General features: G+C 44.5%; 1 protein-coding gene across 12 annotated transcripts in view; it reads right to left on the bottom strand.

Moving 5' to 3' along the window:
- Positions 1 to 2,284: 2,284 nt before the first annotated feature.
- The window catches only part of BCOR (BCL6 corepressor), an 82,367-nt gene continuing 68,804 nt past the window's right edge, over positions 2,285 to 15,847 (bottom strand). For all 12 annotated transcript variants that reach the window (XM_071751038.1, XM_071750974.1, XM_071751029.1 and 9 more), the window contains 5 exons: positions 12,998 to 13,164; positions 5,917 to 6,062; positions 4,657 to 4,734; positions 4,297 to 4,447; positions 2,285 to 3,418 (listed from right to left, as the gene is read on the bottom strand). In XM_071751038.1, the coding sequence (XP_071607139.1) occupies positions 3,121 to 3,418; positions 4,297 to 4,447; positions 4,657 to 4,734; positions 5,917 to 6,062; positions 12,998 to 13,164 (840 nt within the window). In that variant the 3' untranslated portion in view covers positions 2,285 to 3,120. The remainder of the gene's footprint in view (positions 3,419 to 4,296; positions 4,448 to 4,656; positions 4,735 to 5,916; positions 6,063 to 12,997; positions 13,165 to 15,847) is intronic.

Below are 15,847 nucleotides of genomic sequence, written 5' to 3' on the forward strand. Positions count from 1 at the left end.
GGGATTGCCAGAATTTTACAATCCCCAAAGGCTGCATTTCTGGTTTCCTTATTTTTTCTTAACCTGGAGCAATGCCAGCGGTGTGGAGCAAGTCTTTTCAGCCCATTGAGGATGAACAAGAAAGTGCTTTGAAGGAGAGCAGTGTGAGTCCAGAAGCTGGACATCAGCCCCCTCTCCCAGGGCTGTCTTTCCATGCTGGTTGGGAGCTGGCTCAGACCCCAGTTCTGCACCATGCAGGATTCAGCCAGTCCTGGTGCTGGCAACACCTTCCAGCGTTTTGACTTTCATGCCCACGCTCAAGTTTGCTTCCTGCCGGCATGCTGCCACCTCTCCTCTCCCCAAGGTAACTCTCCCCTGGGGCTTGCCTACTGCAAAACCACACGTGCAGGCAGCCTCTCACAGGACAGTCTCTCCCAAACCTCCCAGAATGGGGTCAGCCAAGACAGCCCCGTACGCCCAGCACCACAGAACACTGCCTTGCTCCTTCACTGAGCTCTCCCTGTTCAGAGCAAAGTCTCAAGCAGGGCAAAGTCTCTTAAAAAAAAAAAAAAAAAAAAAAAAAAAAAGTACATCCTAGAGGATAAAATGGTTGCAGTTACATCAAGGGACTGCACTGTGATCAGGTGTTCCCTGCCACAGCCCTAATTTTAGAGCGTAGACGGGCCCCGGGGCGGGCACACGCGTGCATTACAACAGCATGAGGCTGTTACTGGATTTGAGCAGGGCTGCAAGTGCCAGCATGGAGAAGGCCCAACTGTACTCGGTGTAGATCCTAGAAAGCTGACTCAGCAGACATTTGGGGAGCACGTGCTCAAGATTATTTGAGGAGGAGCCGGCCAAAACAGGAAGCCACGTCAATCCTGTTTGCCTGTGGGGCACGGCGAGAAGTGAGGAGTCTGCCACTCATCCCTGGAAGTGATACCAAGCTGATTGGCATGCTCAGCTCAAACCAAGCAGTATGCAGCTAAACAAGGTAAAGGTTTTTATGTTCTCGCATTAGTTTTTCTGGCCCACCTCTGCTTTTTGGGTAAATCAGGGGGTAAAAAAGCAGCCAGAACTGGAGAGTAGGGATGTCTGTGTTCCAGTTCCTTGCAAAGCCGGATGCTGGCTTAAAAGGAAACACAGAGTGTGCATACAAGCTGCACAGAAGAGAGAATTATCATCCTTAACCAAAGTCTGGAGAGGTATGTTGGTGGCTGAGCTAGGACTAACAATTCCCTGCCCTGTGGGGAGATGGGACTTCAGCTGCCAGCAGCAGCCAGCGGTTGGGATTCTTCTTTTGGATCAGCTTATCCCCAGGAGTTCCACTGTAAGCCACACGGTACAAATTTTTGGCGAAAGACCCAACAGTGACACACCACGAGGCATCAGCTTTGCACCTTTCCTCTGGAACAGTTTCAGGAATAGAAGTGTCATTCTCCCTTACCTTCAGGACTGACCATTTCTTATGCTCCCCCAGGAGCAAAGGTTTAAACTGCAATACATTGTACAGTAATTGAAATCTCTGAGCTTCACTGGCCCAGAAGGAAAAGCTTGCCACCAGGTATTTTTCTCCGATGGACCGGGTGATCTATTTGAGACCCTTTTGGTGAGTGTCCTGGTCCTCACCAGAAGAGCAGTATGATTTAAACATCTCCGCTGAAGCACTTAGCTATCACAGGATACACTACTGTTAAAAACAGCCCTGAAGCAAAACTCAGGCTTCGGGTTTCACAATGGGAGCTTCTTTCTGCAGGAGAAAAGCAGACCTAGACCCTCAAGAGAGGGCCTGCCCAAGCTCTGGGATCCCAGCCTCTTGAGATCCAAGTTCCTAAGCTGTGTAAAAGTGTCATTCTGTTCGCTGCCCCTTCAGATCTCCCCAAACAGTGCTCACAGCCTTAATGCACCACATTAAAACTAAAGCATTTACCCCAGTACTATTCTCCTCCCCTCTGCAGACACCACTGAAAAGAGAATTCAGTCCATTTAACTTAAAACGATGACAAAGGAGGGAAAAAAAAAATGGAACCTATTCACCATTCTTTAACTAAAAGGCACTGCAGAAAGTATTGTGAAAAAAAACCTGCTTTTAAACCTCTGCCCCACAAAAGGCGCCCGCCTGATGTTTTCTTGTAACCTTGAATTTAGAAAGCCAGTGCAGATTCTACCTCAGATTTCATCAGCTGCTCGCCGGCACCTGTGCCAGCTCTGCTCCGCTTCAGGAACCGCACGCGGAGCCTCCTTTCATAAACATTAATGAGTTGGAGCTCATTTCACAACCAGGCATGGAATTAATGGGAGTCGCTTTAGCTTCATCATTTCTCAACAGTTTTATTGCCTTTAAGAAAATTTTTGTAAAATATAAATACAAAGGCAGGAGATTTACTTACAAAGTTAAAACACAGATCTCAAACATAAACACACAATTCAGAAAATTTAGTTTATGTACAGTTTCAAGCGACTTCAACATATGTTAGTTTTTCAATATTTTACAAGGTACAGAAAAAATAGTTCAAAGTCTTCTTTAAATAAAGAGCATAAAATGTTTAAACATATATAAACAATCCGGTTTGATGTGTGAAAACTAAATTTCACAGCTTTTAAATTAGGATATAAAAGTTCTTACAATTAGTTGATGCGTATGGATATGGTTTAATTTATATTACAAACTATTGAATTATATTCAATAGTGCTTACCTGGCCAAGGCAGGTAATTCTGTAAACAAAAAACCAAAAATAATATCACCAAGTGCCTTACTGAATTCTGTCTCCCAAACAAGCCACACGACTTTGATCACATCACCTAGAAAAAGTATGTTCTGTGTAATCAGTGCTTTGTATGAAACAAAGTCAATGTGTGGGTGTGTTCTTTAAAAAAAAAAACGTGTTCCGAGTAATAACAAACTTATCCCAAAGCCTGTGTGCATTTAAAGAAACATTATATAACAATTTTGTAAAAACTGATTGAAGTTAAAAAAAAATTCTTCCAAAATCCATCCAACTGGAATTCAGATCTCTTATATAAAGGAAAGATATTTTCATATTTAATAGTGTCCTTTCTTTACAGAAACAATTGCATTTGAACACATATACATAAAGAAGTAACTGTATAGAGCACTGTACATTAAATGGCCTGATGGTTCACCAGAGGATGATGTCAAAGGGAGGGTCCTCGTGTGGATGCAACCAGTGAAGCGAGGAGCCGAGCAAAGTCTTGAGTTCGCTTGTAAACTCTACCAAGTCCAACAGCTCCTTGCTCTCCGGGTTAAAGGCTTCAAGGTCCGTAGCACAAGAGAACAACTGGCTGAGGGAAGTCTGTTTGTAAAACTCAGCCTCCGTGATGGTGACAACTTCCAGATTGGGGAAGTTGCAGCGGAAGATGCGAGATGACATTTTTAGCCTCTTCACCACATCCGAGAGCAAAAGCCAGTTTCGTGGTCTGCGGAAACAAAGGAGAAACAGGCTCCCGTAACTGACATCGAGTCACAGGCTTCTTGACTCTTTACCCTACCGCTGTGTGACAAACCCTCCCTCACAAATAATCTCCCTGAAACTAAGGCCAGTGCTCTGGGGGTCCAACAGAACAGATGTGCAGACGTGTACGTGTTTACTCGTAGCACCGCAGCTCAGGGGAGGGAGGGGGACCAGGTATGCAGAGGCACTGGAGCCTATAAACCCAGGGCTCAAGAGCACACGCATGGGTCAGCGGCATTCCCAGCAGCTGCTTACACGGTTAAAAGGTTCATCTGGCTGGGCTCGACTTCCATTTAGCTAGTTAGGAGGTGGCCTAGAGTTGCAATCAGAAATTTCAGCAACTCTGACTTTCAGAGATGCCCATATTACATACAAGTCAAGAGAGAGGGTTTTTTTCTCAGATTAGGAAAACATTTTTTTTATTTACACCAGCTTTGCTGCAGTCGAGCACAGCAGAAATTGTGTCATTTCATCATCGTGTGTCCACTCAGCAAAACAAAATAGCTGGTTAAACAAAATTAAGAACACCTTACAAACTTGTAATCCAAATTTAAGTGCTAGAAGCACTTGTATTTTGGGATGTTTTATAAAGGTACTGCATGAGATGAGGGAAATCATTTGTGTTCCAAACATTACCCTTTCAGCTGGAGAGCATGGCTTTCAAGCAAATCAGCCTTTCCCCCTCGCACTTCATATTATTTCTAAAAAGCCCAGAGGTTACAGTATTGCTCTCTCATCTACATTAAATAAATGCAAACACATTTCCCCACAGACAAAAAATGTTGCCATCCCAAAATGTTGCATCTAAGCTATTTTTACCCCAAACCATGTATTTACTCTTACCCCTGAGAGAGACACACTTGAATGTTGTAACATGGTAAGGGAGGCTCATCCGAAAATTCAAATTCAAACACATCGCTAAAGCCATCTTCATCTTCATCACCTGGGCCAGGAGGATTTGCCAAGATGTCAAATCCAGATTCATCTTTTGGATCTAAATAAAATTGAATAAAGGTGCCAAGTCAGCATTGAAGAGACTGTTATGGGTCTTGCTTTTTCTTCAAATAACGTGATCCGTAAATATAATGAGTATGCTTCCTTTCCAGCTACCTCCACCATAAAAGCAAAACAGCCCCCACCCCCACGTGCCACATGTTTTGAAAGTCTCCACACACAAAGAAATAAAAGGTAACATTTACTCACCGCACACAGAGCTGCCATAGAAATCCCAGTACAAACCAGGGTCATCAACACTTCGACCTTGCAGGTCAGTTAAATACTCTGGAGAGGAAAAAACAACAACAAAAACATTCTGATGAGAACAAAAAGCTGGCAAGTTTAGTAGACCAGGTGTCGTAAAGAATCTCACTATGCATGTTCCATACCTTCCATCAAGTAAAACCCACACAGCGTCCTAAATGCACATGCTTACAAAGAACAACAAGGAACACACACTATTCTTCCAAGTATTCCTGGAATTCGTTTTTCTCCTGCATTTATTCTCCCAGCACATCAAATACTGACCCACCACATCAAATGATCACCCACGGTCTAACACAGACAGACACACCATCCTTTAACCTTTTTGTGAACAATGGCATCTACCCCACATCTCAGCCTCCACAATTATTCTAGACACCTACTTGGTGGTGAAACAGTGGCCCCAAAGAAAATGATGGAAAATGTTTTTCCATACAGATGTGCTCAGAAGATGTAACTCTTTTCTACAGATGTAACTTAGGAGATTTGCTAGTTAAGCTGATGAAGAGATACTGGGATTCAAGGTGCTTGGAAGTTCAAGATACTGGACTTTACTGCGGTTCTGATATACCCGTGTGCTTTCTACACAGCACCATTTAAACAGGTAAGAGGATGAGCACTTAATCTCATTGACTATGAACACTGCAAACATTTTCAGAGGTTACTAGGGAATGCCGGTGTCCTTAACCAGAACCAAAAGGAAAAAAAAAAAGGCTAAAACCATGTTAGAACGTGGAAAGACATTTAAAGACAAGAACTTCAACATAGTTTTCAGCATTTCAGATATAAAATGAGGAAGAACTTACAACAAGAGTCGTATTAGAAAGATAAACACCAAGATCAAGACCAAGGGAAAACATGATCATGTTTAAGTAACAGCTACTGGATTTGAAAGTTACTTATTTTCATTTCAAGCAGAAAACTGAAGGCACTGAACAGCCAGCTGACCTCCTGCCTATCAAATCTGACAGTGGCACAACCCTTTTAACTTACTAAGAGTTTCTATTAGAAGGAGCCCCCACGCATGTCTACTCATCCCACCTGTAGCCATCGGATTTTTGTAGGCAGAGAGGGAGCTGCTGTGTACTCCAATGCTCCTCAGAGTGGAGCCATCCCTGCTGGGAAGTAGGCAACTTGGGGGTGCTATGAAACGTCCCACCGTTCACCACAGCCAGCAGAGCCCTGAGCAACACGGCCACACACCTGTGAGGAAGGTCTCCATGAGCTCACTGTGGGTCATCTTCACGATGGTCCTCCCAGAATAGGTCGCAAGCGTTGGATCAGCACCATAAGACAGTAACAGGCGGACAATTTCCAAGTGATCGTTTTCAACCGCGTCATGGATTGGTCTGGGGAAATAAAAAAGACCACGGTGTTACATTTTGACTCAGTACTATCACGCAAATGTATTTGACAAGAAACTTCTGACTTCAGATCGAAGTTTTTCAAAGAAAATAACACTATTAATACAGCTGCCAATCATCCCGTTGTCGGTTTCACTTGTGCTTCACCCCCCCCCCCCCTCTTGTCTTTTCACAGACTGCTCAGGGCAGATATTTCTGTTACATCTATTCACTGCTGTACATATTTTGAAGGCCAGTAAAATAATTACACCATTGTAACAGAACGCAGGAGTTTGCGTGAAGCCTCACAAACATCATTTTGCTGCAAGTCACTCTACTGTTCCAAATCTCTGCCAATTTAACAGCATGCTGTGGAGTAAGGGCTCATTCAGCCTGCCTCTGGGCAAGCATGGAAATCAGTTACCCAAAGCTCCTAAATTATATACACAGAAATAAGTTATGAAAATTTGCTAGGAACCAAACTTCCACTCTACATCCTCTCTAAATAGTACTTGTGAATATATTTCCAGCACAATTCAACCCTTCTACTCAGAGAATAGAAAAACATGTTATTTTAAGTTTAGTCCACCCAGAAGTTACAGCATTTTATGCATCGTGAGCAATCTATACAAGCTCAGACATAGCTTTTGTGAGCCTACAGAAGTATTATTCATTAATACACGTCAGTAATTCCAGGTGTAAAATTCCGTATTGCTAATTATAAATCGTATTAACTCTTGCCTTTGAAAATGATTATACGTAATGGGCAGTTGCCTAGAAGTAGAACATATTACTCTTTAGGCTAATGAAGATGTGTTAAAATCCCATCTTTTCCCTAGAGGGCAATGAGCAAGGAACTGAAAGGGGAGTCAAATGCAATGGCCACAGCAGTTCAGCTCAGCTCTACACTCCTCAAACAGATGTATTAAAAGGCAAGAGAAGTAAGAAAGGACTTCAGCTGGGATCATCCACTGCCTCCCTGAAAGCTTTCAGAGTGACATTACAAGCAGAAGTCACTGGGAAGCACAGGCAAGCAAACCCCTCAGCTCCACTGACCAATCTGCTAAGCAGCACTTGGTTAACAACCAGGGCTGAAACTCCCTCCTGCAAAGACACCACCTCCCACTACTCCTTCTGCCACATGTGGCAATGTCCCCTCTGTGTCACCACCACTTTGGTACAGGCTGCCATCCATGTGAGCTCAGGATAGAGCAAAGGCAGATCAACACAGTCAGGAAGAGGAAGGCAAGCCACCACTTTCCCATCTCTTATGGAGCACTGCTGATGGGAGGGGGACTCTGATCCATCTCAAAAAGAATTATACTCCAGGTGTGTTTACTCCAAGTACTTTCCAGGAGGCTGTGACTTAGGGTGATCAACATCTGTCACATGTGATGTGCTCACGCTTGCCCATCTTGCTGGAAAACTACATGCAGTTTTGGTTTTGGCACATGCATGTTTCGACATGAGAAGCTGCACTTGGGAGAGTCTGCAGCTTGTTCACTACGGAAGGAGAGCTTACACTGCTGGCACACCCCAGGCCACCAACACAGCAAACCAGCAGGAGATCCTGGACCTGCTGAGCAGTCTTCAAATCCAGCTTGTGACACCTCTCAGACCCCCAGCACCAGAGAGCACAACATATCCACACCTTTGAAGCCCAATACGCCACTCTTCAGAAAGCCACTTTCAAATTTAAAAACCAGAGAAGCCTGTGAGGATCACTTGCAAAGGGTCAGAATATCCCTTTCTCAGTTCCACGGAGAAGTCTCTAACATAACACTGACATCCTTGAGACAGACAGAACTGGAGAAGTCAGCATTCCCAGGGATCCCTGCAAGTCTCACACTCCCACTTCCAACTCCTAACTCAGCGCTTCTGCACGGGGAGGGACACAGCATCATGTGCACCCAGGACATCCAGGACCTGGCTGGTGCTAAATATCCCTGGAGATACAACACAAGAGGTAACAAGTAACAGGGGTGCTGACACCGAGGCTGAAGAAGTATCGGGTGTTTCTGGCTGTCAGCAAGCAGCTGAAGCCTGAGCTGTCAGGTCACGACACAGGGAGCATCATCAGCAGGAAAAGGTCAGCCTTGCAGCAAACCATCCTGTCCCCCACTGGGCACGAAGCATCCCATCCCTGCCTTGAAGTCTGGCAACAGGCACTGGGAACAGATGAGAGTTACGGCTGCTGCCAAATGCTGGGGACTTTTCTCCCCCACTCCCTCGCTTTACTGGAGTCTTTAATTTTGAACTATTTTCCGCTTTATTTTAGAATTAGGATTTTCTGGTTTGGGGGGAGGTCAGAGGAGAGTGTTGTGGGTTTATTGGTTTGAGGGTTTTCATGTTTGTTTGTTTGGGTTTTTTTAACTGACTTACCTAAGTGCCTTTTGAAGCAGTAATGAATTCAAGATGATCCCTTAACATATCAAAAACAGCATTTAAATCACTGCCCAGTGTTTCAATCGATTTAACAACACCCAGATGAGTTCATTAAAGGGCACCTGGGCATTCCCCGGGAAAGAAAAATAGCAGTGCAGGAGCTGTAACCCGAGGATGGGACACCCTTTTCCTTTCTACAGGTCACCCAGCACAGCAGTGCAGAGAGGGGTAGAGGCAGTGGAGCAGGCAGCAGAGCAGGCAGACCTGCCTTTGTTGCCTGCTAGAGCCCAGGCATGAGAGGGAGTTTGTAGGGGCAAGGGGAAGAAAAGGCACAGTAAAGCCACGCAGAAGGAGGAAGAACAATAAATAGAAGGAAGCAAAGGGAGGAAACAAACACTGGTGGGGAAGGGAAAAGAAAGAAAGGGAAAAAAAAAAAATATTTCCCATAGATAAGGCAGAGGAAAAAAGACACTACCAGAAAGCTGACAGACTCTTTTACTGGCTCACACAGCTTCTTGGCAAGCTCAGGAGCAGGACCATGCAAACAGCTACTCATGTTTGCTTCTCCCACCAGGACCAGCAAAGGAGGGAGTATTTTTCAGTCTTGGCAAAGTTTAACCATCCTCTTTGTAGGATGCAAAGTGACTACTGGAGTCAGCAAGATTTTTCAGACATGAAAAAAAGATCCCTCGGAGTCCTCTCCTGGGCTGCTTTGCCCATATAATCTTTTCCGCCCTGAGCATTGGAAATAAACACTCTCTATCCCTAATGGTACAGTAAACGGTAGTACATGTCTTTTCTAAAACAAACCCTCTGAAAGGCCCCAGAAGGATCTGGGGACATTTGAGAGCTACAATATCCTACCAGAGACACGCATCTCAACCCTCTCCTGTGTACTGCTGAATTCTTCCTACTATTTTTACCACTACTAGAGTTAGGAAAACATTTCACTGGGGGTTTATCATTCCACCACCAAAATTATAAACAATTTAGACCAGTCAGGGCTTTCTCTCAGCCTTTCAGGCACCACCAGAATTTTCCTTGCTGCAGTAAGAGGTCTCATAACTCACCGAGCAATACTGTTATCTTGGTGTTTTATTTTTATTTCCATCTATTCCATTATACAACCCTGTCCCACAGAAGAGGCAAGGCACAAGTTGCAGGAGGGCAGCTACGCTGGCTGCCTCTTCCTTAAATGCAATTAGCTACTGGAGGGCATCACTCTGCCAAGACCAGCTGAAAGGGCTCAGGAAGAGAGCCATTTTGGCATGGTTCTCCCAGGGAAAAGGAAAAAAAAAAAAAAACCTGAGCTCATCAGCTGCCAGAGAGAAGAATAAAGCAAAACTGGATGCGGAGAACGAATCTAGTGAGCGGACTCTGAAGCAATGGAGAGGCCTTGCTAACAGGCAAGAGATGCCTGTATTTTTGGCATGTGGCTTTGTTTTTTAAAGCAGCACTGGTTCAGTTAGGACATGCTGTGGAAGTAAGAGGAAAAGAACAAGGAGATAAGACCACATACACCAGGAACCATCCTTGTACCTGTCAGGCATCGGTCATTGTACACCCCCCTGTTTAGCTACTGCACTTACTGGGGTCCTGTCAAGGAAGGAAAATCTCACCTCTTAAGCACTGTCTATTATTATTTATAGGTAAGACGATTAACTGCCCTTAGTGACTGTGGCACTTCTGAGACAGGTCTTAAAGATCTTGCCCCGTTCTACAATAATCTTTGATTAGCTACTAATTCAGCAGCAGAGTGGTTGTGTATTCAGGCTCCTGCATTTGTAAAGCCACCATCAGCATAATTTAAAGGGAAAACACACAGACAACGGCTGCTCTGAGCCTGGCCAGATGTGCTGTGAAAGTGCAGACAGAGGGACATCATGGGCTGCAGGCAGCAGCAGATGAGGCAGCAGAGCCCCAGTGCCAGGCTGAGGGTGAAGGTACTACATCCCACCTACACCCCCAAATGCCACCACCTCCTTTCCCAGCCACCACAGTCTGGCGCTTTGCTTGGTTCTGGCTCCAACAACATTTTCTGATAGCAGGAGAAACCAAAAGCTGAAAGCCAGCCTTACCTACTGAACTCATGACAGACTGACTGCGTAAGTACGTAAAAGACAACATCAAAGCATAAGGCTCGGGTCTTTGCTTCACTTTTAAAACTTAAACAAAAACCCCAGCACACCAATGGGAGCACCTGTAGCACACTTCAGATAGGACTGAAAGGACAGATGCACAGATTTGTATTTACTTTCCTACATCCTCTGGATTCATATGGATGTTTTGTTCCTACTGAAGCCACAACCTCACTTATCACAACTTTTTAGTGTGCTCTCCAAAAAGCTGACCACAGAGGCAGCAGGCACCATGTAACACTGACCAAAGCTTCAGGCAAGTGACACCTCAGGCTGCCACACTGACAATCACAGCATATGCAGTTGTATCACAGCTCTTTGTGGATTTAGGTTAACTGGCTGTACAAAACTAAACACATCCATTGTTACTCTCAGGAGACACGAAAGCCTCCAGCATGACCAGAAATGTCTTTGGTTTGTGGGCTTGTGAAGTGGAAGAGAAGACAGTAAGGTATATTCACAGTAGTCATAAAAGCAGTGGAGGGGGATAAGTCTTTGAAGGTGGGTTTGTCTAGGGCTTATTTTGTTTTTAAGATTTTAATTTCTTTCCAAGGAATTAACATGTTCAGGAATCTGATTTTTAAAAGCAATACAGTTGAGGAAGACTGACACTTCTTTTGTCCTACAAGTTAAAGGAGAAAAAATTTACTGAGGCTTCAAGAGAGAAATGGGATTTGTTGTAAGAATGTCATGATTTACTCTACAGAGTCAAGGAATGATTCTGTGATTCTATAATTCCAGCCCTACTAAAAGGCCACTGATCAGAAGTTTCTTTACAGAAGCTTGTTCTCTCTGTTCTACTCAATTCAGGGCAGCTAGATTATCCTTCATCCATACCCTAGATATGGTTTGGATTCACTCTGTTTGTAGGTAAGCTTAAAAAATAAAAAAATTAAAAAAGAAAGATAAAAAGTCTGCCATAAGAACACACAAAACACAAGCTGAGTTCTGACGTTACCATCTATGATAAGATCATTATACTATGCTCAGTTCTAAAATGTATTTTCCCCAAAACAATTTTTCAATAAAACAATTTTTTTCCTTGAAAATCAGCTCCAGCTGTGAACTGAAATCAAAGGTGGACTCTGAACTGGTGGACGACGAAGACCAGTCAGAAACTTCCTGGTGTTAATCTTCTATATAAGTTACTCCAGTAAGTGAGACAAAAATAATTTAAGATTCTTTTTATGGCAACTCGCCACTAAAAGCTGGAGACAGCAGAAAATTCGGGGCTGTTTGTCAGCCTGAAGAGCTGAGACTTCTCAAAAAGAAATGGGAGATGGAGAAGGAACCTGACAATCCAGACAGACTTTCAATGTTTCTCCAGAGACGTCTCCTTTCGGCTGTGATGGGCCGGTAACGACCATCATGAACTTCTAATGGACCATCCTAACCACCCCTCTTGGGACTTTTGTTTTCCTGACTCCTCCCTTCCCAAGTTAATAAATAAAGAGCTTAGAAACAAAAGAGGCAGACTCTTAGTTATGCTAATTTTACCTCCCTGGCTATTTGTATGGTGATAGTGAATGCGATAAACCATTTAAGATAACAAGCTGCAGGAGATTCAAAAAAATACAAAGAGAGGCGTCCCCAAAATGCATAGATTAGATAATGTTCTGCATTTGCTGAGGGAAAGTTAACTCAAGGTCAGCCCCGCAGTGGTGGTAAAAGAGGTGCTTTAGGAAATCCATAAGAAGCTTTAAAAAGATTCAGAGCAGAATTTCTATCTCTTGAAAAAAAAAAAACTACCTATTTTGGGAGCACAGGAACTAAGCATCCCTACTATTCTGTGGACAGGAAAAAAAAAAAAAAAAAAAAAAAAGCCTAAATCGGCACTAAAAAAAACCCAAAATATCCAATGACCAGATACATTTTTAACAGTTTGGAAAAACAGTATTTTTTTATATAGCATATATAGGACTTGCACACCCAATCACCGCAAAAGCTTCAAGTGCTCTTAAAAGTAACCCTGCCAACAAGGCAAAGCCCACTGTTTTGGCACAATTCAAAGGACCTGGAGTGGCTATGAGCAGGGCTGCAGCTCAAGTATCACTCCTTCCTGCCCTGCAGCTGGGAATTTCACAAACTCTTAAAAATAAAACAAACGTATTAAAATTCCCAGTGAAAAAAAAATTTTTGCTGAACTCGAGTTCACACAACAGTGTGCCCCCAGTGCTTTAGTAACCAGAGAGAAGAGGAGGCCACTGAGTCCTGCAAGTTCCTGCCCAAGGACCATCAATAATGAGGCCACCGCATGTCACCCACTTTGGGGATTTCATGCAGAACAGGAAGGGGGGTAAGGGCAGGATACAAAATAGAGTGGGAAGAGATGCTTTCTCCCACTATTGTGACAAAAAAAAAACCAAAAACTGCCCGGCAGTGGTGACCACCAGATGCTGGGCTGGGGGTGCTGCTAACCTGGTTCCGTCCTGAGCGCTGCAGTTGACGTCAGCCCCGTACTCCAGGAGATGCCGCACGATGCTCAGCCAGCCCCTGGCACAGGCCTCATGAAGGGCACAGTAACCCGCGTTGTCACGATGATTCACATCGCACGCCTTGTTTTCCAAACAATACAGAACCACTTCCTGGAAATGGAAGGAAAAAACAGATACATCGAGTTATTTCTTGTTACGGAGTTGCACGGATTTCTCTTCTGGAGGGAAAATGGGGGAGGGGAGGAAGAGCGAAACATAAAACCCCGACAACAAGCCTAAGCTACACCTTTGACACAGGTCAGTCGAAAAGAAAAGAAAAGAAGAGGGGAAGCATTGAAAGGCCTGTTTCTTTGGGAGACACGGTGGAGACCACGACTTCCCAGGAGCAGTCCAGCTTGTGCAAAGCAGAACCGAGAACTCCGTGCCCAGCAGGGACCTTCCTGCAGCCCCTCTGCGTCGTCGTCGCAGAGGAGGAACGTGCAAATTTCACAGACAAAACCCACAGCTTTCCACTTCTCAAAACTTCCATGCGTAAAGCTAGCAGGAAGGTTTTTACTCTTACATCTGCATTTTTAAGCAGAAAATTCTGCAAGCACAACAGCAGCACAGCCGACGTCGGTTTTATTTTAAAAAGAAAAAGCGCATGACCCGAAACAAAACACATTTAAGACACACAAAGGACAGTTTGCAACCGGCAAACAAATAAAAAAAAAAGACCAGCTCTATCAAGATCGGGGAAATCCCATTTTCACCCACCCTGGTTTTCTGCATGCAGAACCAAAGCCAGGCACCAGGTTCCAATAACGAGCCGGGCGCTGTGGGAAGCCATGTGAATTTAACACAATTCATCTTGCAGTCAAATATACCACGGTCGAGAGCCTAGGCCAGACTCAGCTCTATGCTGTCCTGTGGCCTTGAAACAATGACTGCTCCATCACTCAACCAAAAATTCAGGATGGTGTTAAGTATTCCTCAATTTGTTTCAGATGCGAAAGAAAAAAAGAAAAAAAACAACCCACATGCCTAAGTGATACTGCATGCAGAAAATAGCCCCCGCATTCCCAGATTAGTGGCAATCCATTAATTTTGCATTTGCTCCTCTTGGATGCTTGTGAGCGACACCTCACGAAGCAGGAAAAGGCATGGAGGTAGCAAGTGTTTGCTTTGCCAAAGCGAGAGAATAAAACAACGCTGAGTGTGATGCATTTATTCTTCCCGTTTCAAAACCTACCGGAAAGCCCGCAATAATCTGTGCTCTGGGTATACCTGACCTGAGAGCTGGTATCCAGGATACAGCATGAAGCTGCTCTTTTAGCAAGCCCTCACTAACCAAGCTAAAGCTGGGAGCTTTAATGAGCTGCCCATCCCGGGCACTAGAGCATCCCCATCACCTGCTGCGGGGACAGAGCCATCCACCACCCACATGTGATGGATGCACCCACTGGTTTTCCCTGGGATTCCCACAGTCCCACCTCTCAGCCAACAGAAGCTCTTTAACGTTCCAACTAATCAGTGAAAAGGCCAAAATCGGCACAGAAAGGACGCTCTTTACCCTGTGCTCCCCCAAGCCCCTAAGAAAAGGCTGTATGAAATTACACCCCAGAGGTATGACTTTTCATTCAAAACCAGACCACCCCGCCAGGCAAATTAGCAGATGGGAGCAGAAGTGGCTGCCGTATTCAGCTCCACTTTTAGCATGCAGTTACCATTTAAAATAGATTCTGCAACTCAAAATAAAGGAACACCTTTCATCTATTTTTGTAAAAAGGGAAGGCTCGTTCTAGGGCGGAATACCTACTACTGGACGAAAAGGCTAATTTTGTCAGGCAATTCTGTGTTAAAAGGCTATAAGAATGTCATTAACCACAAAATGTAACCATAAAGACCATAAAACCCTACATTGTTAATTAATTAAATGCCTCATTAGCTTTTTTTAACATGATTTATTCAATTTACAAAAAAATCAGCCTTCGCTGCCGAATACAAGAACATGTGGTGCCACAAACACACTTTTGGTTTCAGAAGCATCTCTCGCTAACCTTACGAGGAAGGCTGTGAAAGTGCCACGGGGCAATTTAATGTCTGTTCAGGTTCTCTATTCAAACCAGCAATCTGAAAATCAGTCACAGTTAATGCAAAGATTCAAGCGAGCACGTCACCAGACAAGGTATGTGTCACCTCTGCTTCTGCTGCCTACAGTTTGTTAGCCAAATTTCAAACAGCAACGTTAAAATCCTCATCTACAAAGACATGTCCTTCACTTTAGTAGTCTCTCCCACCCGTGCTCTGCAGCATCAGTTCCTGCCCCTTTTCCAGAGAAAGGGGTCAGCATCCCCCTGTGCATCCCCCACTCTCTGCACATCCCCCATGCCCTGGGCAAGTGTGCTGTCACCAAAAAGCACTGTTTGACTTTACCCAACCTCAAAACTTGTCCCTTAGGGGAGGCATTATAAACTGAGCTGTAACGCTTCCCCGAAGCACTGTGCCTAACACCCCAGAAGTGATGCTTGTCCCCCGGCAGGGTGGGTGCAGGAGCTCCAAGGGAATTGCACAAGGGCAGGATGATACTCAGGAGTCCCCTGTTCCTGCAGCAGTGACACTAGAGGACCAAAGGGCCTCATGTGAGGCAACCCCAGGGAAAACCCTCTCCCCCTGCTTGTATAAGCCCTGTCTTCTTCATGAGCGTTTAAACACCCTGGAAATAAATGCCATCTTTTCTCCACCCCTACCACACACCACAAACCTCTAATTTCACTGTTTTCCCAGACAGGATTTAATCCCAAATTCACCAGAGAACTTTCCAGACACACACCAAAAAGCAACAAGCATCATA

This window comes from Heliangelus exortis, chromosome 1, assembly GCF_036169615.1.
Source record: "Heliangelus exortis chromosome 1, bHelExo1.hap1, whole genome shotgun sequence".
NCBI classification, from domain to species: Eukaryota; Metazoa; Chordata; class Aves; order Apodiformes; family Trochilidae; genus Heliangelus; species Heliangelus exortis.